The sequence below is a fragment of the Paramisgurnus dabryanus genome, chromosome 7, assembly GCF_030506205.2.
Source record: "Paramisgurnus dabryanus chromosome 7, PD_genome_1.1, whole genome shotgun sequence".
NCBI lineage: Eukaryota > Metazoa > Chordata > Actinopteri > Cypriniformes > Cobitidae > Paramisgurnus > Paramisgurnus dabryanus.
Window position 1 is genome coordinate 32,378,899 of NC_133343.1, and position 20,789 is coordinate 32,399,687.

At 40.4% G+C, this 20,789-nt stretch overlaps 3 protein-coding genes across 3 annotated transcripts in view; all 3 read right to left on the reverse strand.

The window, feature by feature from the left end:
- LOC141282386 (uncharacterized) overlaps positions 1 to 20,789 on the reverse strand; it is a 219,013-nt gene that overhangs the window by 191,260 nt on the left and 6,964 nt on the right. The window lies entirely within an intron of this gene.
- Positions 11,320 to 12,255, reverse strand: LOC135769865 (odorant receptor 131-2-like). Its single transcript, XM_065279393.2, has one exon. The coding sequence runs from the start codon at positions 12,253 to 12,255 to the stop codon at positions 11,320 to 11,322; it is 936 nt and encodes a 311-aa protein (XP_065135465.2).
- LOC135769866 (odorant receptor 131-2-like) lies at positions 13,813 to 14,854 on the reverse strand. The gene has a single exon (XM_065279395.2). The coding sequence runs from the start codon at positions 14,852 to 14,854 to the stop codon at positions 13,919 to 13,921; it is 936 nt and encodes a 311-aa protein (XP_065135467.2). The 3' UTR covers positions 13,813 to 13,918.

Sequence of the window (20,789 nt, forward strand, 5' to 3'; positions counted from 1 at the left end):
TTTCATGATTGTTTCATCATTAAACTTTGTGTCATTCCAAACCTGTTTGTCCTTTGTCCATACGACACAAAAGCTGTGATTTCTGTTTATTGTTTTGCATATAATAAAAGTGAAGAATGGAGACAATGACAATAATAAAGGTTATTGAAAGTGCTTCATGAAAGCAAATGGAGATAAAAGTAATTCCAGATAACATCAGTAAATAACAACAAAAGTGTCATTTTTGAATTAACAAAGATCAATAAATGTTAAAAACATCTCAGTTACGTATGTAACCCTCGTTCCTTGAAGGAATGGAACGGAGACATCACGTCGTGACCGACCTATTGGGCACACACTTAGCGGGACCAAACAATTTCAAAAACTTCTAAAATGCCAATGAATTTGGCATGCAGGTATTTGCATCTGCTGGTGCATTCCGTCGTGTAAATATAAAATGAGGGGCAGGTGCGATACCACATCAGCTATTTTTGGCTGAAAAAGCCAAGCATCCTGTTCCAGGCCAACATCAGCAATGGTATAGCATGGCCATGGCGACAGGATGTGATGTCTTCGTTCCCTTTCTTCAGGAACATGGGAGCTGCCCCTTCCAGTGCCTGTGTAAACCTTCCGTCTATAGTTCTGAAGGTCGTTTACTACTTGTCCCTTAACCCAAGGTAGTGAACTAGGCAAACTGGGAAGCGAACCCGTCTGGGCGGAACTAGGAACAGTGCGGAAGCCACCCCCTAAGGAGGTTTCTACTGGGTGGTGTACATAATATGGAACAACCGATAGGTTCCCCATTTCAAAGTCTCTGAGTAGTCACATGAACTTGACAGAGATGCAAAGCGGGTGTCACGGAGTGACTTTGGGCGGAACCAAAAATAAGAGAAGAGGTTCCGCCCAGACGGAAGTCGACAAACACCGGCACTTCCGGGTATCCCCAGGGGAAGCCCCAAATCACTGAAACCCGCAACAGGTGTGGGAAATGACGCAGCAATCGCTGATTGGATGAATCGGAGGGTGAGGAGGAGTATATAAAGAGTGTGGAGATGCAGGAAGAGGTACACGATTTGGGGGAACAATTGCGACGAGCGAGCGGTGAGTCAAAACCCGGAAGTGGAGTGAAAACAGGTCGAAGCTCTTGTGAAAACGTGTAAAGCACGGAGAAAGAGGACAACGACTAATGGCACAGAGGTCAGAGAAATCATATGTGGAAGAAATAATACTTGCAGGTTGGGTGTGTGTCACACCGAAGGATTATCTGAATTACACGCTTGGGTAAAGCTCCCGCTGTAGCTCCGCATGTGGTGAGGACCTGCGAAAGAAGAAAAGACAAAGGGAGAGAGTATTAACACATGCACAGTGAGTACCGAAGTCTTTACATCATTGATGTTGGATGCAAGTAAGATTGTGGCATAACCATCTGTTGTTTACACGGCCCTGCCGTTCATACTGAGGTGGGCGGGCGAGCTGAAGTCGAATTAGCCGGCGTTATTTGCGGGACTACTACGACCCAGGAAGGACATCGTTGGGGCAGTGTATCGAAGTCTCCAGCTGGGGCGAGTCTCGACTGGGAGAACAGTGTGGACCTTCTTCAATTCACCGAAGTGTGTGTTGTGCCGTGGGTGAGTCTGTCTGTGACGTGTGTGCACCTGAAGCTTTGCAGTGTCGTGCCGTGTCTCTTGTTGTCTGCACTTACCCCCAGGTACAGAAGGCCCTGTGGAGGCGAACGTGAGCTACCGCAACGGTGGTCCCCCAACCTCTATCACTGCCCGCTATAATTCCAGCCAAACGAACGTGGATTGTGTCGTCAAGTGAGGTACTGTGCCCAGCGTTACAGATAATCACATACTGTCGAAAGGGACGTTGCAAGTATTATATGAAGAACTAATTGCTGTGTGTGTATACCCCATGGTGGCAGTGTGATCTGAGCTGTCCACCCCCACGGTCTAGATCTTCACCAGCCTCTAGGAGGAAGGGAAGAAGACGTGTCCGCTACGAGGACGGACGCGGGTCGGCTACTTCACCCCTAAGCCTAACCATCGAAGAACCACCAGCCCTATTGGACCTCTCTAGCCACTGTAGTGAACCGCGGGTAACAAACTCCTCTCTTCCACCTGTGCCACCGAGTCTAGAGGTGATGTATGATTCCGAGTCTTTATCATAGTCCTAGATACTTACTTGTAAACCAAATAAAGAGCCTGTGACGGCCAGTGATACGTACCACACCCCTAGCTAAAGCTGTACTTACCTCGAAGAACCTGTAAACCAAATAAAGAGCCTGTGACCGCCAGTGATACTTACCACAGCCCTAGCTAAAGCTATACTCACCTCGAAGAACCTGTAAACCGAATAAAGAGCCTGTGATCGCCAGTGATACTTACCACACCCCTAGATAAAGCTATATTCACCTAGAAGAGCCTGTAAACCGAACAAAGAGTCTGTGATCATCGGTGATACTTACCACACCCCTAGCTAAAGCTATAATCACCTCGAAGAACCTGTATACTGAATTCAGAGTCTGTGATTGTTGGAGATACTTATCGCAGTCCTAGCTAACGCTATACTCACCTTGAAGAATGGGTGCGATGAATTGAGACCTTGTGATTGTTCCAAAATACTTACCTGTGTACCCAGTTAGAATCACACTCGCCTTGAGAAACCTGTAAGAGGAACAGAGAGCTTGCGCTTAACAGGGACCCCTACCTGTAGTTCGACGGAAAAGCCATACTTACCCACATCTTGTGTTCCAGCTATATTCACCCCGAGGCCTAGAATCGCCGGATTGGAGTCAAGGGTCCGTTGGGAGTCTGCTTGGAGTGGATTGAGTGAACGCGCCTCTGCGAGACTCAGGTAGTTACTTCCTGCCCCCCCCCATTATACTCATCGTGTGTTTCTGATTTCTGCCTTCAGGAGAAGTGAAGGGTGCCACGGGAGCAATTTACACCACAGGAAGTGGACAGGGACGAAGGAGCTCCGTCCTGTCCTTTCCCTGGGAACACTTACCTGGCTAGCTGCCCTTCCCCCATTCTCTGGATCCCTGTCGTCTCCTGGAGGAGAAAGAGAGAGAGAGAGAAAGTTATTTTAAATTCCCCTTCCCCACTCCCAACTTATTTTAACTAATTTAATAAAGATTGTCAACTATTTTCCTTGTCTTACTCGTGTGTCTGGTCATTGGGGTGCTTTGGGGACCTCCTCGAGGTGGAACCTAGGGAGGGGCGTGACTCACAAAGTCTGTAGTCCGCCTCGGCCTGTGACACAGGCTCTGCTAAGAAAAAATGTGGGCTGATAGTATTAACCCCGCGGAAAATACACATATAGAAACCTAGCATAGGGGACGTAATATGGATGCCTAGGCCTTAACACAATAAATACATCTGATGAAATGCTGACAGCCTTTGCTCCGCAACATTGGCCGCCAAGGCGATGGAGTTATACCAAACGTGTTGGGCAATAGCATCGCTACAATTAGCAAAGCTACTAGTTTAGTAGCTTAGTGGTAGCTTCACTGCTTTCTAAATCAAATAGCTTTTCAGTAGCGAAGTCTTTTTTGACACAGTAGTGCAGTAGTTTCCAAACAAGCTAAAATTTCCCAAACATTTCTTAAGTCGTACTCAATTTGAGAATAAGCGTGTCCCATTTTGAATCAATACAGGACCGCGTTTGTCCTATATTTTTGAGTTGTGCAGCATTCATTCATAAAAAAACATTCCTTCCCACATTCTGTGAAGACTTGTGCTATTCTACCTCTGATTGCGTAATGCTCACTGCCATCATCCGTTTGATAAGTTTGTTTAATACAGTCAGGATCAGGTCAAGGCCAGTGTGATGTAGCAGACAAAGCTAATGATAAATAAATACACAAGAGTTTGGTAAGTCCTTTATTTTTGTGGTTTTGCTTTAGAGGCAGTCACATGGAAGGTGCACATTCCATGCTAACTGCTAGCATTATAAGCATACAATGTAGAGGTAAATCTATCAAACATGTTTGTGTGTTAATGTAAATGTTTCTATGTCTTACCGGTGTTGTAGAGGCCTAAAAGGAGTGGCCGGCAAACAGGAAGCCAGTTTTATATCATCCTGAAGGGGAGGAGTTACCCAATTAACCATGCATGGAGTATAATATGTTGTGTGTTTATGATTTGGTGATTTAATAAAACATAATGCCTACAGTTCCATGTAAACCTTGTATTGGGGGTGACTTGTAAAATGGAAAAATCTGTGATGTGTAAAATATAGTGCTATAACAAATGGAGTGTTATGATTGGTCCGTTTGAATGTGAAGGGCGGGAACCAAGAGTATAAAAGAACAAAGGAAATGGTGAAGGGATGAGGGGTGTTTGTTGTAACAGTAGCCAACAATTTGTTTAAACCTTTTTTTTTGTGGTCAAATATGTGTTGAGGTTTTTTTTTTAGTTTATTTTGTTTTATTATTTTGTTTTGTTTGTTTAAAGTTAATTTTTCAAGTGATATTTCGCCTTGGCACCTAAATAAAAGTTTTTTCCTTGGACTATTTGGAGTTTTGCCATTTTCTTTACTGTCAGTCAGCCACTGCAAAGACCATCTTACCACAAATGGTGTCAGAAGTGGGATATGAAGTCTTTATGGAGTGACTGACAATACAAGACGAAAACTTCAAACCACAAGATGGCTACAAGAGAATATGGAGCTCCCCAAAGAGTTACCCGAGCCCACCCAGTTCTGTGTTCTGAAGGAGAGGAAGACACTGTTGAAGCTCAAGCAGGTGAATTGGAGGCTGTGATATCGGAGGAAGCTTTGACAGACTCTGTTCATAGGATGAACATGCAGTATCCTGAGACTGAACCTGTGGTGAGACCCAAGAGTGATAAAGTGAGTACACCCCGAGGAGAAGCCGAAGGTATTGTGGTGGACCAAGAGTTTTTTCTTGAAATGAGGAGGTTCATGAGGCAACAACAAAGAAATGAAAAGTTATTGTTTGATGAATTGAATGGATTAAAGGCTACTATGTTACAGAAACCCAAGACAGGGTGGGACTCAGTTGATCAGATAAGCCAACAAACTCATTACCCGTTACCTACACCTAGAACACTTCCTCAAGCACCAGCAGGAAGAGCTTCGTTTGCAGAACCTTATGCAATTCAACCTGAGGACAATCTGCCAGGTATGTCTACACCACCGATAGTGCCATATAGACGTTATCATGAACCTCGAATTCCTGATTTTGTGGAAGGAGAGGATGTGGAGAGCTTCTTTGTGCGGTTTGAACGCATTGCTAGAACATGGGGATGGCAAATCGACGAGTGGGCACCTCGAGTGGTAACTTTGTTGACTGGCAAAGCTCTGGAGGCCTATGCAGGCATGGATGAACAACGGTCGGGATCTTATGTGGATATCAAAGCTGCAGTGCTGGCCAAGTACAACGTGACGGAGGAGACGTATCGCCTGCGTTTCAGGAGTTTGACCGTACCAACAGGAGAAAGTGTAAGAGAAACCTACAACCGCATCAAGGGCTTGTATCAGAGGTGGATGCGTCCGGAGATGAAGGGCAAGGAACAGCTGGGAGAAACCATCATATTGGAACAGTATCTAAGAGTGTTGCGTCCCGACGTAAGAGTATGGGTCAAAGAAAACCAACCATTGACTGGTGAAGAGGCTGCAAGGTTGGCTGAGAGATTCATGGCTGCACATCGAGATTCACCACGAACCAACAAAGGTACTGTGACTGTGGGCAGGGGTAAATTTGAGGAGCCTATTGATAAGACTATGGGTGTGTCTGGGAAACATTCTAATACAACTTTGATTTGTTATTATTGTCAACAACCCGGACATAAGGCTTCTCTTTGTCCCCTTAAAAAACCCAAAGTGACTAATATGTGTTATGTTCCCAGGAATGAGTGCTTAGATGAATCATCAACACCTACCGAGAAACATAGCCACCTTATAATGGTAACTGTAAATGGTCGGCCGGCTCAGGCTTTGGTCGACACAGGTAGTACACAAACCTTGGTGAAATCTGACTTACTTAACTGTGAAGTGTTGAACTATGCTGATACTGTGTGTTTGGGATGTGTACATGGGGATGAACAAACTTATCCAACCGCTGAAGTCTCTGTTGTTATAGAAGAACAGGCATACCTGTTAAGGGTGGGGGTGGTTGAGAAACTACCATTTGATGTGGTTTTAGGGGAAGATTTACCCTCTTTAACTGATTTGGTGAAGTCAGCATCCAAAATGTGTACGGTAGTTACAAGGTCCCAGACTAAAGGGTTGCAACCCCTTCCCAATGCTGATGCTGAATTATTTTCTGATGCAGGGAAGGATAGAAAAAGCAAAAGACAGAGACGCCAAGAAAAGTATAGGGGGAAGGTACAAGAGAGTTTACCACATTTTGCAGACCCTGGGTCAGAGTTGATTGACAGTCGTTGGCAGGTTCCTGATAATTTTGGGGAGTTACAAAAAGGAGATGTTACTTTACAACCATTGTTCGACAAAGTGTGTGAAGTGGATGGTAAACCAGTTGGGGTACCAAAGTTTGGAGAGGACAGGTACATTTTAAAGAACAACCTGTTGTACCTGGCTGACCTAGAGAGTCCTAGATTAGTGATACCCAAAGTACTGCACCAAATGATTTTACATTTGGGGCATACCATCCCTTGGTCAGGGCATTTAGGCCAACAGAAAACATATGAACGAGTCAGTCAACGATTTTATTGGCCAAAAATGTACCATGATGTGCAAGAATATTGTAAAACTTGTTCTGAATGTCAAATGGTAGCACCTGTTCGGAAAGCTGATAGAAGTTATCTGCAACCCTTGCCCATTATTGGTACTCCATTTGATCGTATTGGAATGGATATAATAGGTCCCTTGGTAAAGAGTAGCGCAGGTCACCGATTTGCGTTGGTGATCTGTGATTACGCTACCCGATATCCCGAGGTCTACCCCTTGCGTTCAGTCCAAGTTAAACACATAGTGAGATGTCTGGTTGATTTGATTTCACGGGTTGGAGTTCCATCTGAAATTATCACTGATCAGGGAACAAACTTTATGGCCAATGTGATGAAGCTGTTGTATAAACATCTAGGTATTAAGGGAATTAGAACAACACCATTTCACCCTCAAACCGATGGACTTGTAGAGCGATTTAATGCTACCTTAAAGAACATGCTTAAGAAGTTTGTTGATGAGTCTGGGAGGGATTGGGATAAATGGATTCCTTTTCTTCTGTTCGCCTATAGAGAGGTCCCTCAGTGTTCAACCGGGTTTTCACCTTTTGAACTTTTGTTTGGCAGGCAAGTCCGTGGCCCCCTGGACGTGCTCAAAGAAGGGTGGATCGCAGAGGAACCAGCCCAGTGCAGTATTGCATCATATATCTTACAGATGCGGGACAAGTTGGAGAACTTCAGGGCTCTGGCTAAAGAAAACCTAGCAGCGGCCCAGCAAAGACAAAAGGTCTGGTACGACACACATGCCAGGGACAGGGAATTCAAACCGGGACAGAAAGTTCTGCTACTACTACCATCAGGTACCAGCAAGTTGTTGGCCAAATGGCAGGGTCCATATGTTATCACCAGAAAATTGGGTCCAGTAACCTATGAGATTTTGTGTCCCGAAAGAAAACGGCCTAAACAGGTTCTGCATGCTAATCTTCTGAGAGAATTTAGGGAGAAGGTGTCTGATCTCGGTGGGCCTAAGAGTGGCAAAGACGAAGTGATGATGGTGAGGGCCGTAGTGGAGGAAGAGGACGAACCAGACATGGAACCGGCACGATCAATACAGACTGCCTCAGAATGTTATTCACATTTGAATAATCAACAACAACAGCAGTTAATTGACGTACTTCAAACTTTTCCCTCTCTTTTCCAGAAAAGACCAGGTCGGACTGAGATCCTTACACACAATATCATCTTGAAAGACACTACTCCTATACGACAAAAACCCTATCGAGTCCCAGAGAAGATGGTCGAACAGTTAAAGACTGAGATCGAAACCATGTTGGAAATGGGGATTATAGAACCATCGACAAGTGAGTGGTCAAGTCCAATACTACTGGTCCCTAAAAAAGATGGTGGAATTAGGTTTTGCACTGACTTTAGAAAATTAAATAGTGTCTCATGCTTTGATTCGTATCCAATGCCTCGTATTGATGAGTTAATTGAGAGACTGGGTAATGCATCCTTTATGACTACACTAGATCTGTGTAAAGGGTATTGGCAAGTGCCCCTCAACTCGTCTTGTAAGCCCTACACTGCCTTTCGAGCCCCCTCAGGACTATATCAGTATACGGTTATGCCCTTTGGGTTACATGGAGCACCGGCCACTTTCCAAAGACTGATGGACCGTGTACTTGCGGGATGTGACCACTATGCAGCTGCATACCTTGATGATGTCGTGATATACAGCGGGTCCTGGCAAGAACATCTACGACATCTTGCGGACATTTTGAAGAGGCTTCAGGAGGCAGGGCTCACTGTCAACACCACCAAATGTTCATGGGCTCAGAAAGAGGTGAGATACCTGGGTTACTTACTAGGACATGGACAGATCAGGCCCCAAGTGGAAAAGCTGAAGGCTATTCAAACCATTACTCGTCCACAAACTAAAAAGCAGGTGAGGTCCTTTCTCGGTTTAATCGGCTGGTACCGCCGATTTATTCCTCACTTTGCCTCAGTAGCCACACCTTTGACTGATTTGACCAAGAAGAGTCCTGCTAAATTTGGTTGGACTAATGAGTGTGAAGGAGCATTCAATGCACTTAAAGATTTGTTATGCCATGAACCAGTGTTACAGAGCCCAGATTTCTCTCAGAGGTTTGTTGTGCAGGTGGACGCTTCTGATGTTGGCTTGGGAGCAGTACTGGTCCAAGGAGAGGCTGATCAGGAGAGACCAGTTCTTTTTCTGAGCAGAAAACTTTTTGAAAGAGAACGGAAATATTCAACCGTTGAGAAGGAAGGCCTTGCCATCAAGTGGGCTGTGGACTCTCTGCGGTATTACTTATTGGGACGTGAATTCACGTTACGGACAGATCATCGTGCTCTGAAGTGGATGCAAACTATGCAGAACAGTAATTCAAGGATACTGCGCTGGTGTCTGGCCCTGCAGCCCTATGTGTTTACAATTGAGCACTGTCCAGGTAAGAAAAATTTTGTTGCTGATTACTTATCCCGTATGCCCAATTTAGTTCATCCAGAGGGAGAGGAAGGGGGAAAATGTGATGTAGCAGACAAAGCTAATGATAAATAAATACACAAGAGTTTGGTAAGTCCTTTATTTTTGTGGTTTTGCTTTAGAGGCAGTCACATGGAAGGTGCACATTCCATGCTAACTGCTAGCATTATAAGCATACAATGTAGAGGTAAATCTATCAAACATGTTTGTGTGTTAATGTAAATGTTTCTATGTCTTACCGGTGTTGTAGAGGCCTAAAAGGAGTGGCCGGCAAACAGGAAGCCAGTTTTATATCATCCTGAAGGGGAGGAGCTACCCAATTAACCATGCATGGAGTATAATATGTTGTGTGTTTATGATTTGGTGATTTAATAAAACATAATGCCTACAGTTCCATGTAAACCTTGTATTGGGGGTGACTTGTAAAATGGAAAAATCTGTGATGTGTAAAATATAGTGCTATAACAAATGGAGTGTTATGATTGGTCCGTTTGAATGTGAAGGGCGGGAACCAAGAGTATAAAAGAACAAAGGAAATGGTGAAGGGATGAGGGGTGTTTGTTGTAACAGTAGCCAACAATTTGTTTAAACCTTTTTTTTGTGGTCAAATATGTGTTGAGGTTTTTTTTTTAGTTTATTTTGTTTTATTATTTTGTTTTGTTTGTTTAAAGTTAATTTTTCAAGTGATATTTCGCCTTGGCACCTAAATAAAAGTTTTTTCCTTGGACTATTTGGAGTTTTGCCATTTTCTTTACTGTCAGTCAGCCACTGCAAAGACCATCTTACCACAGCCAGTCAGGGCCAAAGGGAGGGCAGGTCTCTTGCCAGAGTGGCTCTATCTGGAGTCGATTTTAAACGACAGGGGAGGCAGCTCCAGAGTTGCCCCCTCCCGCAAGCCTGATAGGCAGACCCCGTTAGAGCGGATGACTGCTTGCTAGCTTGCGAGGGAAGGGTCGGTTGGACCCTCAAGGAGTGAGCATCACACAACTGCATCACAACTGGGCGCCCCACTGTAAACCTTAGCGGCTCCGCCATCTAGAGAGGTGAGGGGTGATGGCTGAAGGGGTCAATTGAGAGAAAAGAACAGGGAGACCAAAGCTTACTGTCAAATTTTTTAATATTGTTCATGATAGGTTTATTTTTCAAAGTCAGTTTATGCAGGTGCACACATTAAAAGGATACATGATAGTCATTACTGGAAGATATTTTAGTTTGTAAACTTTTAAAAATTCATATTTTTTCATTTTCATACTTCTGTGAAGGATGGAAGCACTTTTTCGGGCTTCAAATCAGAAGCATAATTTACTACAATTATAAAGCTTGGAACAGCCAGGACATTTTCTAATATAAATCTAACTGTGTTCATCTGAAAAAGATAATCATATACATCAAGGATGGCTTGAGTGTGAGTAAATCATGGGGTAAATTTCTTTTTTTGGATAAACTATCCCTTAAAGGTCTGACTGCATTAATATTTTTATACTCGGTGCCCACACCATCAGAAAATAATTGTTAAAAAATGGTCAGTAACCTTTAAAAAAGTACACCTCTGCACCACAGAGTTTATTTCATCTAAATTGTATGGGTACCAAATATATACAAATCTGTTACCAAATTTAAAAGTTACTTCCCCAGTTTGACCATTTTTTTCTGACAGTGCAGCGCAGGAGAAAAAAAATACAGTTTATTTAAAGGGATAGTTCACCCAAAAATGACATCATTTTCTGATTCTCGTGTTGTTGCAAACCTGTATAAATGTATTTATTCCAATGAACACGAAGAAATCTATTTTGAGGAATGTTTGTAAACTGATCATGCACCCCATTCACTTCAATAGTAGGAATCATAAAATACTATGGAAGTGAATATTATCACAGAATTACAGAGGTCAGCAATTATAAAAAGCACTGATAATTTGTTTCTAAGATAAAATGCACAAAGTGTCATCATTTAAGAAACCATGTCTTTGTACCCACTGTAAAGAACCACTGCAAATGAAAACAAGCATATATGACCTCACAGTTACTGATACAGCTCTTATCAACCAGCAGTATTTATAAAGCTTCAGAAATGTATAAACCTAATATTAATAAAGCAACATTACTTATATAATGAACTGAAGCACTATATGTTAACAGAAATGTAACCATGTGTATTTATCTGATGTATACAGTTTATTTTTTGTGATTATCTTTTAGTTGCTTCAACTTTTACAATAAGTAATCGACATGGGAAATGTCCCTTCATGTGTTTATAAAAATGTTTATCCCGAATGCCATAAATCAGAGGACTGAGCAGTCGTGGCATCATATTTGTCAGAATATAATTGAAAAATATCATTTTTTTCTGCTCAGAAAGTAAAAGCGAGGCATAAATCCTATTGACAAGAACAGTAATGTAAGATAACATACAGAGCATCAGTTGTAGTCCATGTAACAGGATTGTGCTTTGGGCCTTTTTAGCTAAGGATTTATCAGTATTGGCTCTTCTGGCCGTAACCAGAACTTTACAGTATGTGAACACAATAATCAGCCACACAGCAGATGTATAAAGTCCATGCAGGAGTTTGCTCATCATATCATGGTACGGTGAGCTATAGAGATTCAATGAATTACAGAGTGTACCTTTGGAAAGGACAGATAGAGGAAAAACTATTAAAAACAGAAAAAAGTCAGCTAGAGCTGGTATAACTCCAACGCCCCATATGAGAGAGATGAGGATGTAGGTCCGGCGTACGGTGCAGATCTGGGAATGATGCAGCGGTTTACAGATGGCAATGTAACGCTCAATGGCCATACCAGCCAAAGTCAATGGAGTATTCTTATGAGTTGTAGAGGCGATTATTATCAATATAAAACAGAATGGCAGAGGGACATTAGACCACGTATATGCCATCACAAAAATAATTACAGTTATGAAAACCATGAGCATATCATTCATAACCAGATGAATATATAATATGTATCTTGGATCATTGTAGAAAATTGAGCTCCTGAAAAATGTAAACACAAATACTCCATTCACAGAGTTAATAATGATCCCAAGAACAACGACAGTAAAATTTTGAACAAAATTCGCTGCGTATCTGTCTTCCGATGTGTTTCCAAGCATGGTGGAGTTCATTGTCCTGTGCGCTTCCTTGAAATTCAGTGAAAGGCGAGAAAATGTTGTTAAGCAGACGGATAGTTGTTAGTTTTTTTGTTTGTCCCAAATGCTTTTGTTTGTTTCTTCTGAAAAGGAAATAAAATGATTGAAAATGACTTCAAGGCAACTTATGCATACAAATACAAACTGATAGACTTGTTTAAGAAAAGACCACGGCCTCTTCCATTTGCTTTGTTGAGACCAGAAGTAAAACATCAGTTTATATGAGATGAGAGAGGCAGGGGAGGTGTGTGCATGAAAATTTCATGATTGTTTCATCATTAAATCTTTGTGTCATTCCAAACCTTGTATGTCATTTGTCCATACAACAAAAAAGCTGTGATTTATGGTTATTCTTTTGCATATAATAAAAGTGAAGAACAGGGACAATAATAAAGTTATTAAACGTGCTTCATAAAACTTTTTATTCTTCTGAAGTCATATTGCTTCATGTGAGGAGATGTGAGTCATTCCAGATAGCATTCAAGATCAGTAAATAACAACAAAAGTGGTATTTTTTATATAAACAAAGATCAATACATGTTAAAAACGATATTTCTAATGCATTTACTAATGTTAAGAAACACAACCTTATTGTAACCTAAATCTTTTTTAGCCCCACACAAAGCCGTTCATATCTAAATGACATCAAGATACAGAATACTACAGTTTTATTCAATATACTGTAATTAAAGAAAGACCAAAGCTTACTGTGAGTTAATATTTTTCATGATAGGTTTATTTTTCAAAGGTGCACACATTACATGGATATAGGAAAGTAACTACCAGAATTTAAAAACTAATATTTTAGTTTGTAAAGTTTAAATATTCATATTTTTTCTACAAAATCTTATCAATTGCCCTTAAGAAGAACCTTTATTAACCCCTTGAACCCCTGTGAATTACTTATGTGAAGGATGGATTAACTTTTTCGGGCTTCAAATCAAAAACATAATTTACTACCATTATATAGCTTGGAACAGCCAGGACATTTTATAATATAGCTCCGATTGGGTTTGTCTAAAAAAATATAATCATGTACATCACGGATGGCTTGAGTGTGAGTAAATCATGGGGTAATTTTCATTTTTGGGTAAACCTCTTAAGGTCAGGTCACATTCATCTTTTTTCCTTGTTGCCCACACCATCAGAAAATAATGGTTAAAAAATAGTCCCTAGCTGTCACTGGGGCAACACCCTTTTAAAAAGTACACCTCTGCACCTAAAGATTTATTTTATGTATGGGTACCAAAGAGTTTATACATCAAAGGTACAAAGTTTATACAGATCTGTTGCTAAGTAGTACATGTTAAAGGGTACAGCCTCAGTTTGACCACTTTTTATGACTGTGCAGCGCAGGATGCAAGATACAGTTAACACACAATAACATTTATTACAACATGCCCCAATGATGGAGAATATTGTCACACAATTACAGAGTTCAGCAATAAAAAAACATTAATAATTTAAGCTTAGTTTTTAAGATAAAAATCACATAGTGTCATCATTTAAGAAACCATGTCTCTGTATCCATCATTCAGAACCATTACAAATGAAAACAAGCACATATGACCTCACAGCTTTAAAAATATATGACTTAATTTTTAGAGAAATAAAAGCACAGAAACATATTTATCAAATGCTACTTTAAAATCTTCTTGCAGGTTGGTTTAACTTTCACAATTACAAACCTGCATGAAATAATTCCTTTAATAGATTTAAAAAAATGTTTATCTCGAACACCATATATCAAAGGACTGAGCAGCCGTGGAAATAAGTTTGTTAGAAGATAATTAAGAAAAGTGATTTTTGTCCGCAGTGCAGGTGTAAGTGGGGCATAAATCCTGTCTATAACAGGAGTGATGTAAGATAACATACAGAGCAACAGCTGTAGTCCATGTAACAGGATGGTGCTTTGGGCCTTTTTAGCTGAGGATTTATCCGTATTGGCTCTTCTGGCCGTAACCATAACTCTACAGTATGTGAATAAAAGAATCAGCCACACAGCAGATGTATAAATCCCATGAGTAAGTTTGCTCTGTTGTTCATGGTATGGTGTGTTATAAAGATTTGGTGAACTACAGAGCACCCTTGTAAAGATGGGTAAAGGACGAAGGATTGAAAAGACAATCAAGTCAGCCAAGTTGGGTAAAACTCCAACGCCCCATATGAGAGAGATGAGGATGTAGGTCCGGCGTACGGTGCAGATCTGAGAATGATGCAGTGGTTTACATATGGCAATGTAACGCTCAATGGCCATACCAGCCAAAGTCAATGGAGTATTCTTATGAGTTGTGGAGGCGATCATTAACAGTATAATACAGAATGGCAGAGGGACACTGGGCCATGCATATGCCATCACAGAAAGAACTATTGTTATAAAAACCATGAGCATATCATTAATAACCAGATGAATATATAATATGTATCTCGGGTCATTGTAGAAAATTGAACTTTTGAAGAAGGTTAACACAAATACTCCGTTTATAGAGTTAATAATGATTCCAAGAAAAACAATAGTGAAATTTCTTGCAAAGACTTCCACATATGTGTCTGCTATAAGCATTGTAGAGTTCATTATACAGTATAGTAACTATCCTTTGATTGTGAGGTTATGTCCTTATTCAATCCTTTAGGCAGACAAAACTGTATGTGGCAGCTGTCTCATCTGATCTGGAAATAAAAGAGACAAATGATGTATAATGAATACATGCATTATAAAAATAAACTATATTAGACATGTTATACATTCATTTATTAAAAGAGAACTTACCTTTACTCTTTGCTTAGTGGAAGAGTGAGCACCAGAGATAATGTGACATGTTTAAATGCAGGAGAGAGTGAGAGAGGGAGTGAGTAAAATCTTTAAGATTGATTATACGTTGGCAATATTGAGGCGGGGCATAAAACAAGAATACATTGAATTTATGATCTCCTGGTTATGAAACAGAAGACTTAATAGTTTGCAATTGTCAGATGGTTAAAATATACACCAAATGTGACCCTGGACCACAAAACCAGTCTTAAGTAGCACTGGTATGTTTGTATGGGACAAAATATCGATGTTAAAGGAAATAATTTACTTAAGAAAATTAAATTATATTTTGTAAATTTCTTACTATATTTTATAAATGTCTTAATATATCAAAACTTTATTTTTGATGTAGTTGCTAATGACTTTGTTTAAAGTTTTTTCAATACTTAGTTTTTTTGCACTCTAAGATTCCAGATTTTCAAATAGTTTTATCTCTGGTCTTATTCACTAAGCATGCGCACGCACAAATTTGTTCCTAAAATGTGCGTACCAACATTTTAACTTACAAATCATCATTCAATAAAAACTTTCATACTAAAATTTACTTTAAATGTATGCAAAAACGTAAGAACAACCATAGTACACAATAATCATGAACAAAGAAAAAGAACCCTATAATGTATATGTGTTATATATTTTATATATTTTTTCCTTGTTCATGATTATGGCGTACGTGTGGTCTAAGTTGTTCTTACGTTTTTGCATGCATTTAAATAAGTTTTAGTATGAAAGTTTTTGTTGACGAGTAAGTATGGTGGCACAAAATAAAATGTGTCGACTTTTAAGGGGATAAAAAATGAGAACTATATTGTATGGCGGAAGAGCGCTTAGTTTGTAAGTACTTCGCCCTTGATGGAAGTTTGAGCAAGAGGGGGAGTATTTAGTAGTGATGATGTTACTGCGCGCCAAGGTCGAAGGAAAAATGTTGGCTGTTGCTTGCTTCTGTCATGCTAACACATTGACCCCAGAGGATCTTATGAAAAACTTTCCATTATTTTACTCGAAGTCAACGAAATCGAGCAGGACCAAAACAATTTACAGCTGATCGCTGTCAAAAAAAGTTCTGCGACGACGTCCCAGGTATAACAGCAGAAATGACAGTGTTCTTAATATGACAAAGTAAGCGTTTTGATTAATGCCATTTATTTTTTTATCAGTGTGTACCACTAGTCAACTAAATTAAAATAACACGACAAAGATTAATGCACATTTATACACTCACCTTAAGGATTATTAGGAACACCTGTTAAATTTTTCATTAATGCAATAATCTAATCAACCAATCACATGGCAGTTGCTTCAATGCATTTAGGTGTGTGGTCCTGGTCAAGACAATCTCCTGAACTCCAAACTGAATGTCAAAAAATCTAATCAAAGAAAGGTGATTTAAGCAATTTTGAGTGTGGCATGGTTGTTGGTGCCAGACGGGCCGGTCTGAGCATTTCACAATCTGCTCAGTTACTGGGATTTTCACTCACACCCATTTCTAGGGTTTACAAAGAATGGTGTGAAAAGGGAAAAACATCCAGTATGTGGCAGTCCTGTGGGCAAAAATGCCTTGTTGATGCTAGAGGTCAGAGGAGAATGGGCCGATTGATTCAAGCTGATAGAAGAGCAACTTTGACTGAATAACCACACGTTACAACCGAGGTATGCAGCAAAGCATTTGTGAAACCACAACACGCACAACCTTGAGGCAGATGGGCTACAACAGCAGAAGACCCCACCGGGTACCACTCATCTCCACTACAAATAGGAAAAAGAGGCTTCAATTTGCACAAGATCACCAAAATTGGACAGTTGAAGACTGGAAAAATTTTGCCTAGTCTGATGAGTCTCGATTTCTGTTGAGACATTCAGAGGGTAGAGTCAGAATTTGGCGTAAACAGAATGAGAACATGGATCCATCATGCCTTGTTACCACTGTGCAGGCTGCTGGTGGTGGTGTAATGGTGTGGGGGATGTTTTCTTGGCACACTTTAGGTCCCTTAGTGCCAATTGGGCATCGTTTAAATGCCACGGCCTACCTGAGCATTGTTTCTGACCATGTCCATTCCTTTATGACCATCATGTACCATCCTCTGATGGCTACTTCCAGCAAGATAATGCACCATGTCACAAAGCTTGAATCATTTCAAATTGGTTTCTTGAACATGACAATGAGTTCACTGTACTAAAATGGCCCCCACAGTCACCAGATCTCAACCCAATAGAGCAGGGGTGTCAAACTCAAGGCCCGCGGGCCAAATCCGGCCCGCCCCCTCATTTCATCTGGCCCGCGAGAGTTTACAAATTATGTTAATTATGTGGCCCGCAAGAGTTTACAGATTATTTTAATGTTATTATAAGTTTTATTTTTTGCAGGATATTTCCTACATTGATTTTATTAGCAGCCACCAAAACTAATTTTTGTCCCGCCAAAGTCTTTTTGTAATGTAATTATAGTGATAATGTTTATGATTGCATGAGAAAGAACGAGCAGTGCCCCGCACGCGCACACTACTAGAGTGGGCGTGTCTGAATGCGAACGCTGCAGCCTCCGGAAGTCGCATATCCAGGCTGCATACGTCATCAAGACTGTCTTGTTTCAGAATATTACCAATTATAAAGTAAAATATTATTCTTTGTTTATAGTAAATTGTTGTAATATGCGTATGACTTGCAAATGTAATGGTGAGTTAACTTGAATAAACCAGGCTTGATGACGCTGCCTATGCGACCTCCGCAGGCTGCAGCCTTTGGAAACGGACAGTATCTGCTCATTCTTTCTCTCCCTCTCTCGCGCACGCTCACGCGGATCCAGCGAGAAAATGTTTTCCGTCTCGTGTACAGAAATGTTTCGCGATGTCCAGCTGGGATTAGTTTACAACACGTCTATTCCCGCTAAATACGCGAACTAATGACTCATCTGAACCGATTACGTTTTAATAAACGATTGAAACTATTGATCTGTAGCCTACAACACTGAACTCATGAGACGTCAGTCAATCAGTCAGACACTCAAAGCCAGGTAAAAAAATCACAGCTTTTTTGTAAAGAGGGCAAGAAATGACAAGCCAGAGTATATGTGTCTAATAAATGCATAGGCCTATTGTGGTGGAGATTGTAAAACTCTTTATTAGTATCTTAAAATGCCACTCATTTTCTTACCTGCACAATGAAGGATAACAGAACATTTTGAGTGCACTCACATACTACATGTGTTTTTGTTACCACAATTATTTTTTAAATAATCTATTCTGTACTCTATACACTTTGTCATTATTTGCCTGGGCTTCTACTTTCAAAGCTAGATATTAATTGAGGTATTTAAAAAAACCAATAGTAAGCAAATGCAGAGAAAACTATGCAATGTACAGTAATAAAAGAGTTGATACATTCATACAGTCGTTCAAATACAACCGGCCCTTTGAGATTAACCGTAATGCTGATGTGGCCCGGGATGAAATTGAGTTTGACACCCCTGCAATAGAGCATCTTTGGGATGTGGTGGAATGGGAGCTTCGTGCCCTGGATCTGCATTCCCACAAATCTCCATCGCCTGTAAGGGGCTGTTTACACTTGGTATTAAGATGTGTTTTCATCGATCGGATCACAAGTGGACGAGAGAGACACATTACGTTTACACCTGGTATTTAAATCCGTCTCTTTTGTCCACTTTCGACCGCTTCTGTCCTGAGTCCTATGTAAAAGCTTTCTCTGAACTTTCAGCGCAATTGATGAAATAGGATTGCCCAACTTTCACACGCTTTCAAAACGAAACTACGGAGATCAGCCGCTTTAGGTTTATCAATGAAAGGCTAAAAATAACGCTGTTCACCGTATGTTCACGCCAGATGTAATAAAAAGACATAAAACTTGTGCTTAATACCTCAGATTAGATAAATGGGCGGAGAGAAGGCGGTCGCGTGTGGCTGTTCGAACACTTTTAACCACATGTGCGTTCCGCAACTCCAAAGCGATTTTTTTATTTATTATTATTATTATTATTTATTTTATTTATTTTTTACTTTTGGGCATTTTGGGTGCCTTAACATACTCGAAAACTCTTGAAACCGGGCAAAGGGTGGAAGCGCCCCCTGTAACGCAAAAAAAAAACATTGGTGCGCAGATCGGGCAAACATGTACGCACATGTACGAAAGTTGGTACACATATAGATCTCATCGACCCAAAGAACTTTCTCACTCAAACCTATTAGCTCCGCCCAACAGGAAGTCTGCCATTTTGGATTGTTTCAAAAATGCATGTGATGCACTTTTAAATACTCCTAGGGGATTTATGCGATTGACATCAAACGTGGTGAACATGATGCCGAGACATTGGAGATTCTAAGTTGCGAAAGGATTTTTGATATCTCGAACGGTGCTGCCATGGTGAGGCGACAAATTTATGGCGAAATCAGAGAAACAGGAAGTGTCTAATATCTAAGGCAAAAAATGTCTTATTGTGATGACACGCGGAGTGTTTGTTTGTCTGAAGATTCCGAACGCATCGATGTCCCTATTGTGACTCCAGGGTATAGCGCCACCACCAGGCGCCAGGAAGTGTGTCAGTCACAAAGGTGTTTTTTTTACAGTTCCATGCAGTGAACTTTTAAATACTCCTTCTAGAGGATTTATTCGATTGACACCAAACTTGGTCAACATGATGCAGAGACAGTGGAGATGATAAATTGCGAAGGGATTTGTGACATCTCAAATGTTGTTGCCATGGCAACGCATCAAAGTTATTATAATTTCAGCCATATTTAAGGCTCTTGGCGTGCTTGGATTAACTTCAAATTTGGCACACACATCAGAGTTGTCAACTGTTTAGTGTGGACAAACAGGTCAGACATAGGTGTGTCTCTTAAGTCGCTCAGTAGCGCCCCCGTTTGCCTAAAATGTGTGGGGGGGTTACCTACAGTCCCCAAATGGGTCAGTAACAACATTAAATAGCCCACTGATATTTACACACTTGATGCACTTGCCCACCGTGTATCGTTTTCTCGGAGGCACCGTGTAGCGGTAAAAAAAACGTGCGAGGGCCCGCCATCGCTGCTTGCAGCTATATTTGCATTTTGGAACCATACTCTTCAAATATGGTTACAATGTGATTTTACTGCAGAAAATAAATTCACACTGAACAGAAATACATTTAAATGTCTTAGATGGAAAGTGGATTCTACACTGCAAAAATGCAACTTGGTTTCTGCAAATCAATTCAACCCACTATTTTAAGTTTTGACCTGTGATAAGTTAGCATAACGTATAAAAACAAGTTGCAACTTTTTAACTTAATTTGTTATGTTAAGGTAGCAAAAAATATGTTGATTTGATAAAAAGGCATTTTTACAGTGTACAAATGATAATTGGATATAGTATTCAAAGTGCCCATTATTCTGAAATTAGTAATTTATATATTTTTTATTGATTAGTCTGTTCCACCTACATTTAATTTCCATTTAAATCCATTTTATTTATTCATACTTTTACTTACAATACACACAAACAAATGTTGGATTATTTTCAACCCAGTGTGGAATTTTGCACATCACAATCATCTGACTTGCAGGAGTAAAATATTTCATCCAGACAGCAGAAGACTCTGGGCCAGATCCTTAATAAATCCATGCTGAAGGATCCTGTCCAGAATCGTCTGCTGTCTAGAAGATATAATTCCTTTATTTATACTTATTTTTCCTTAATCAAGCTTATT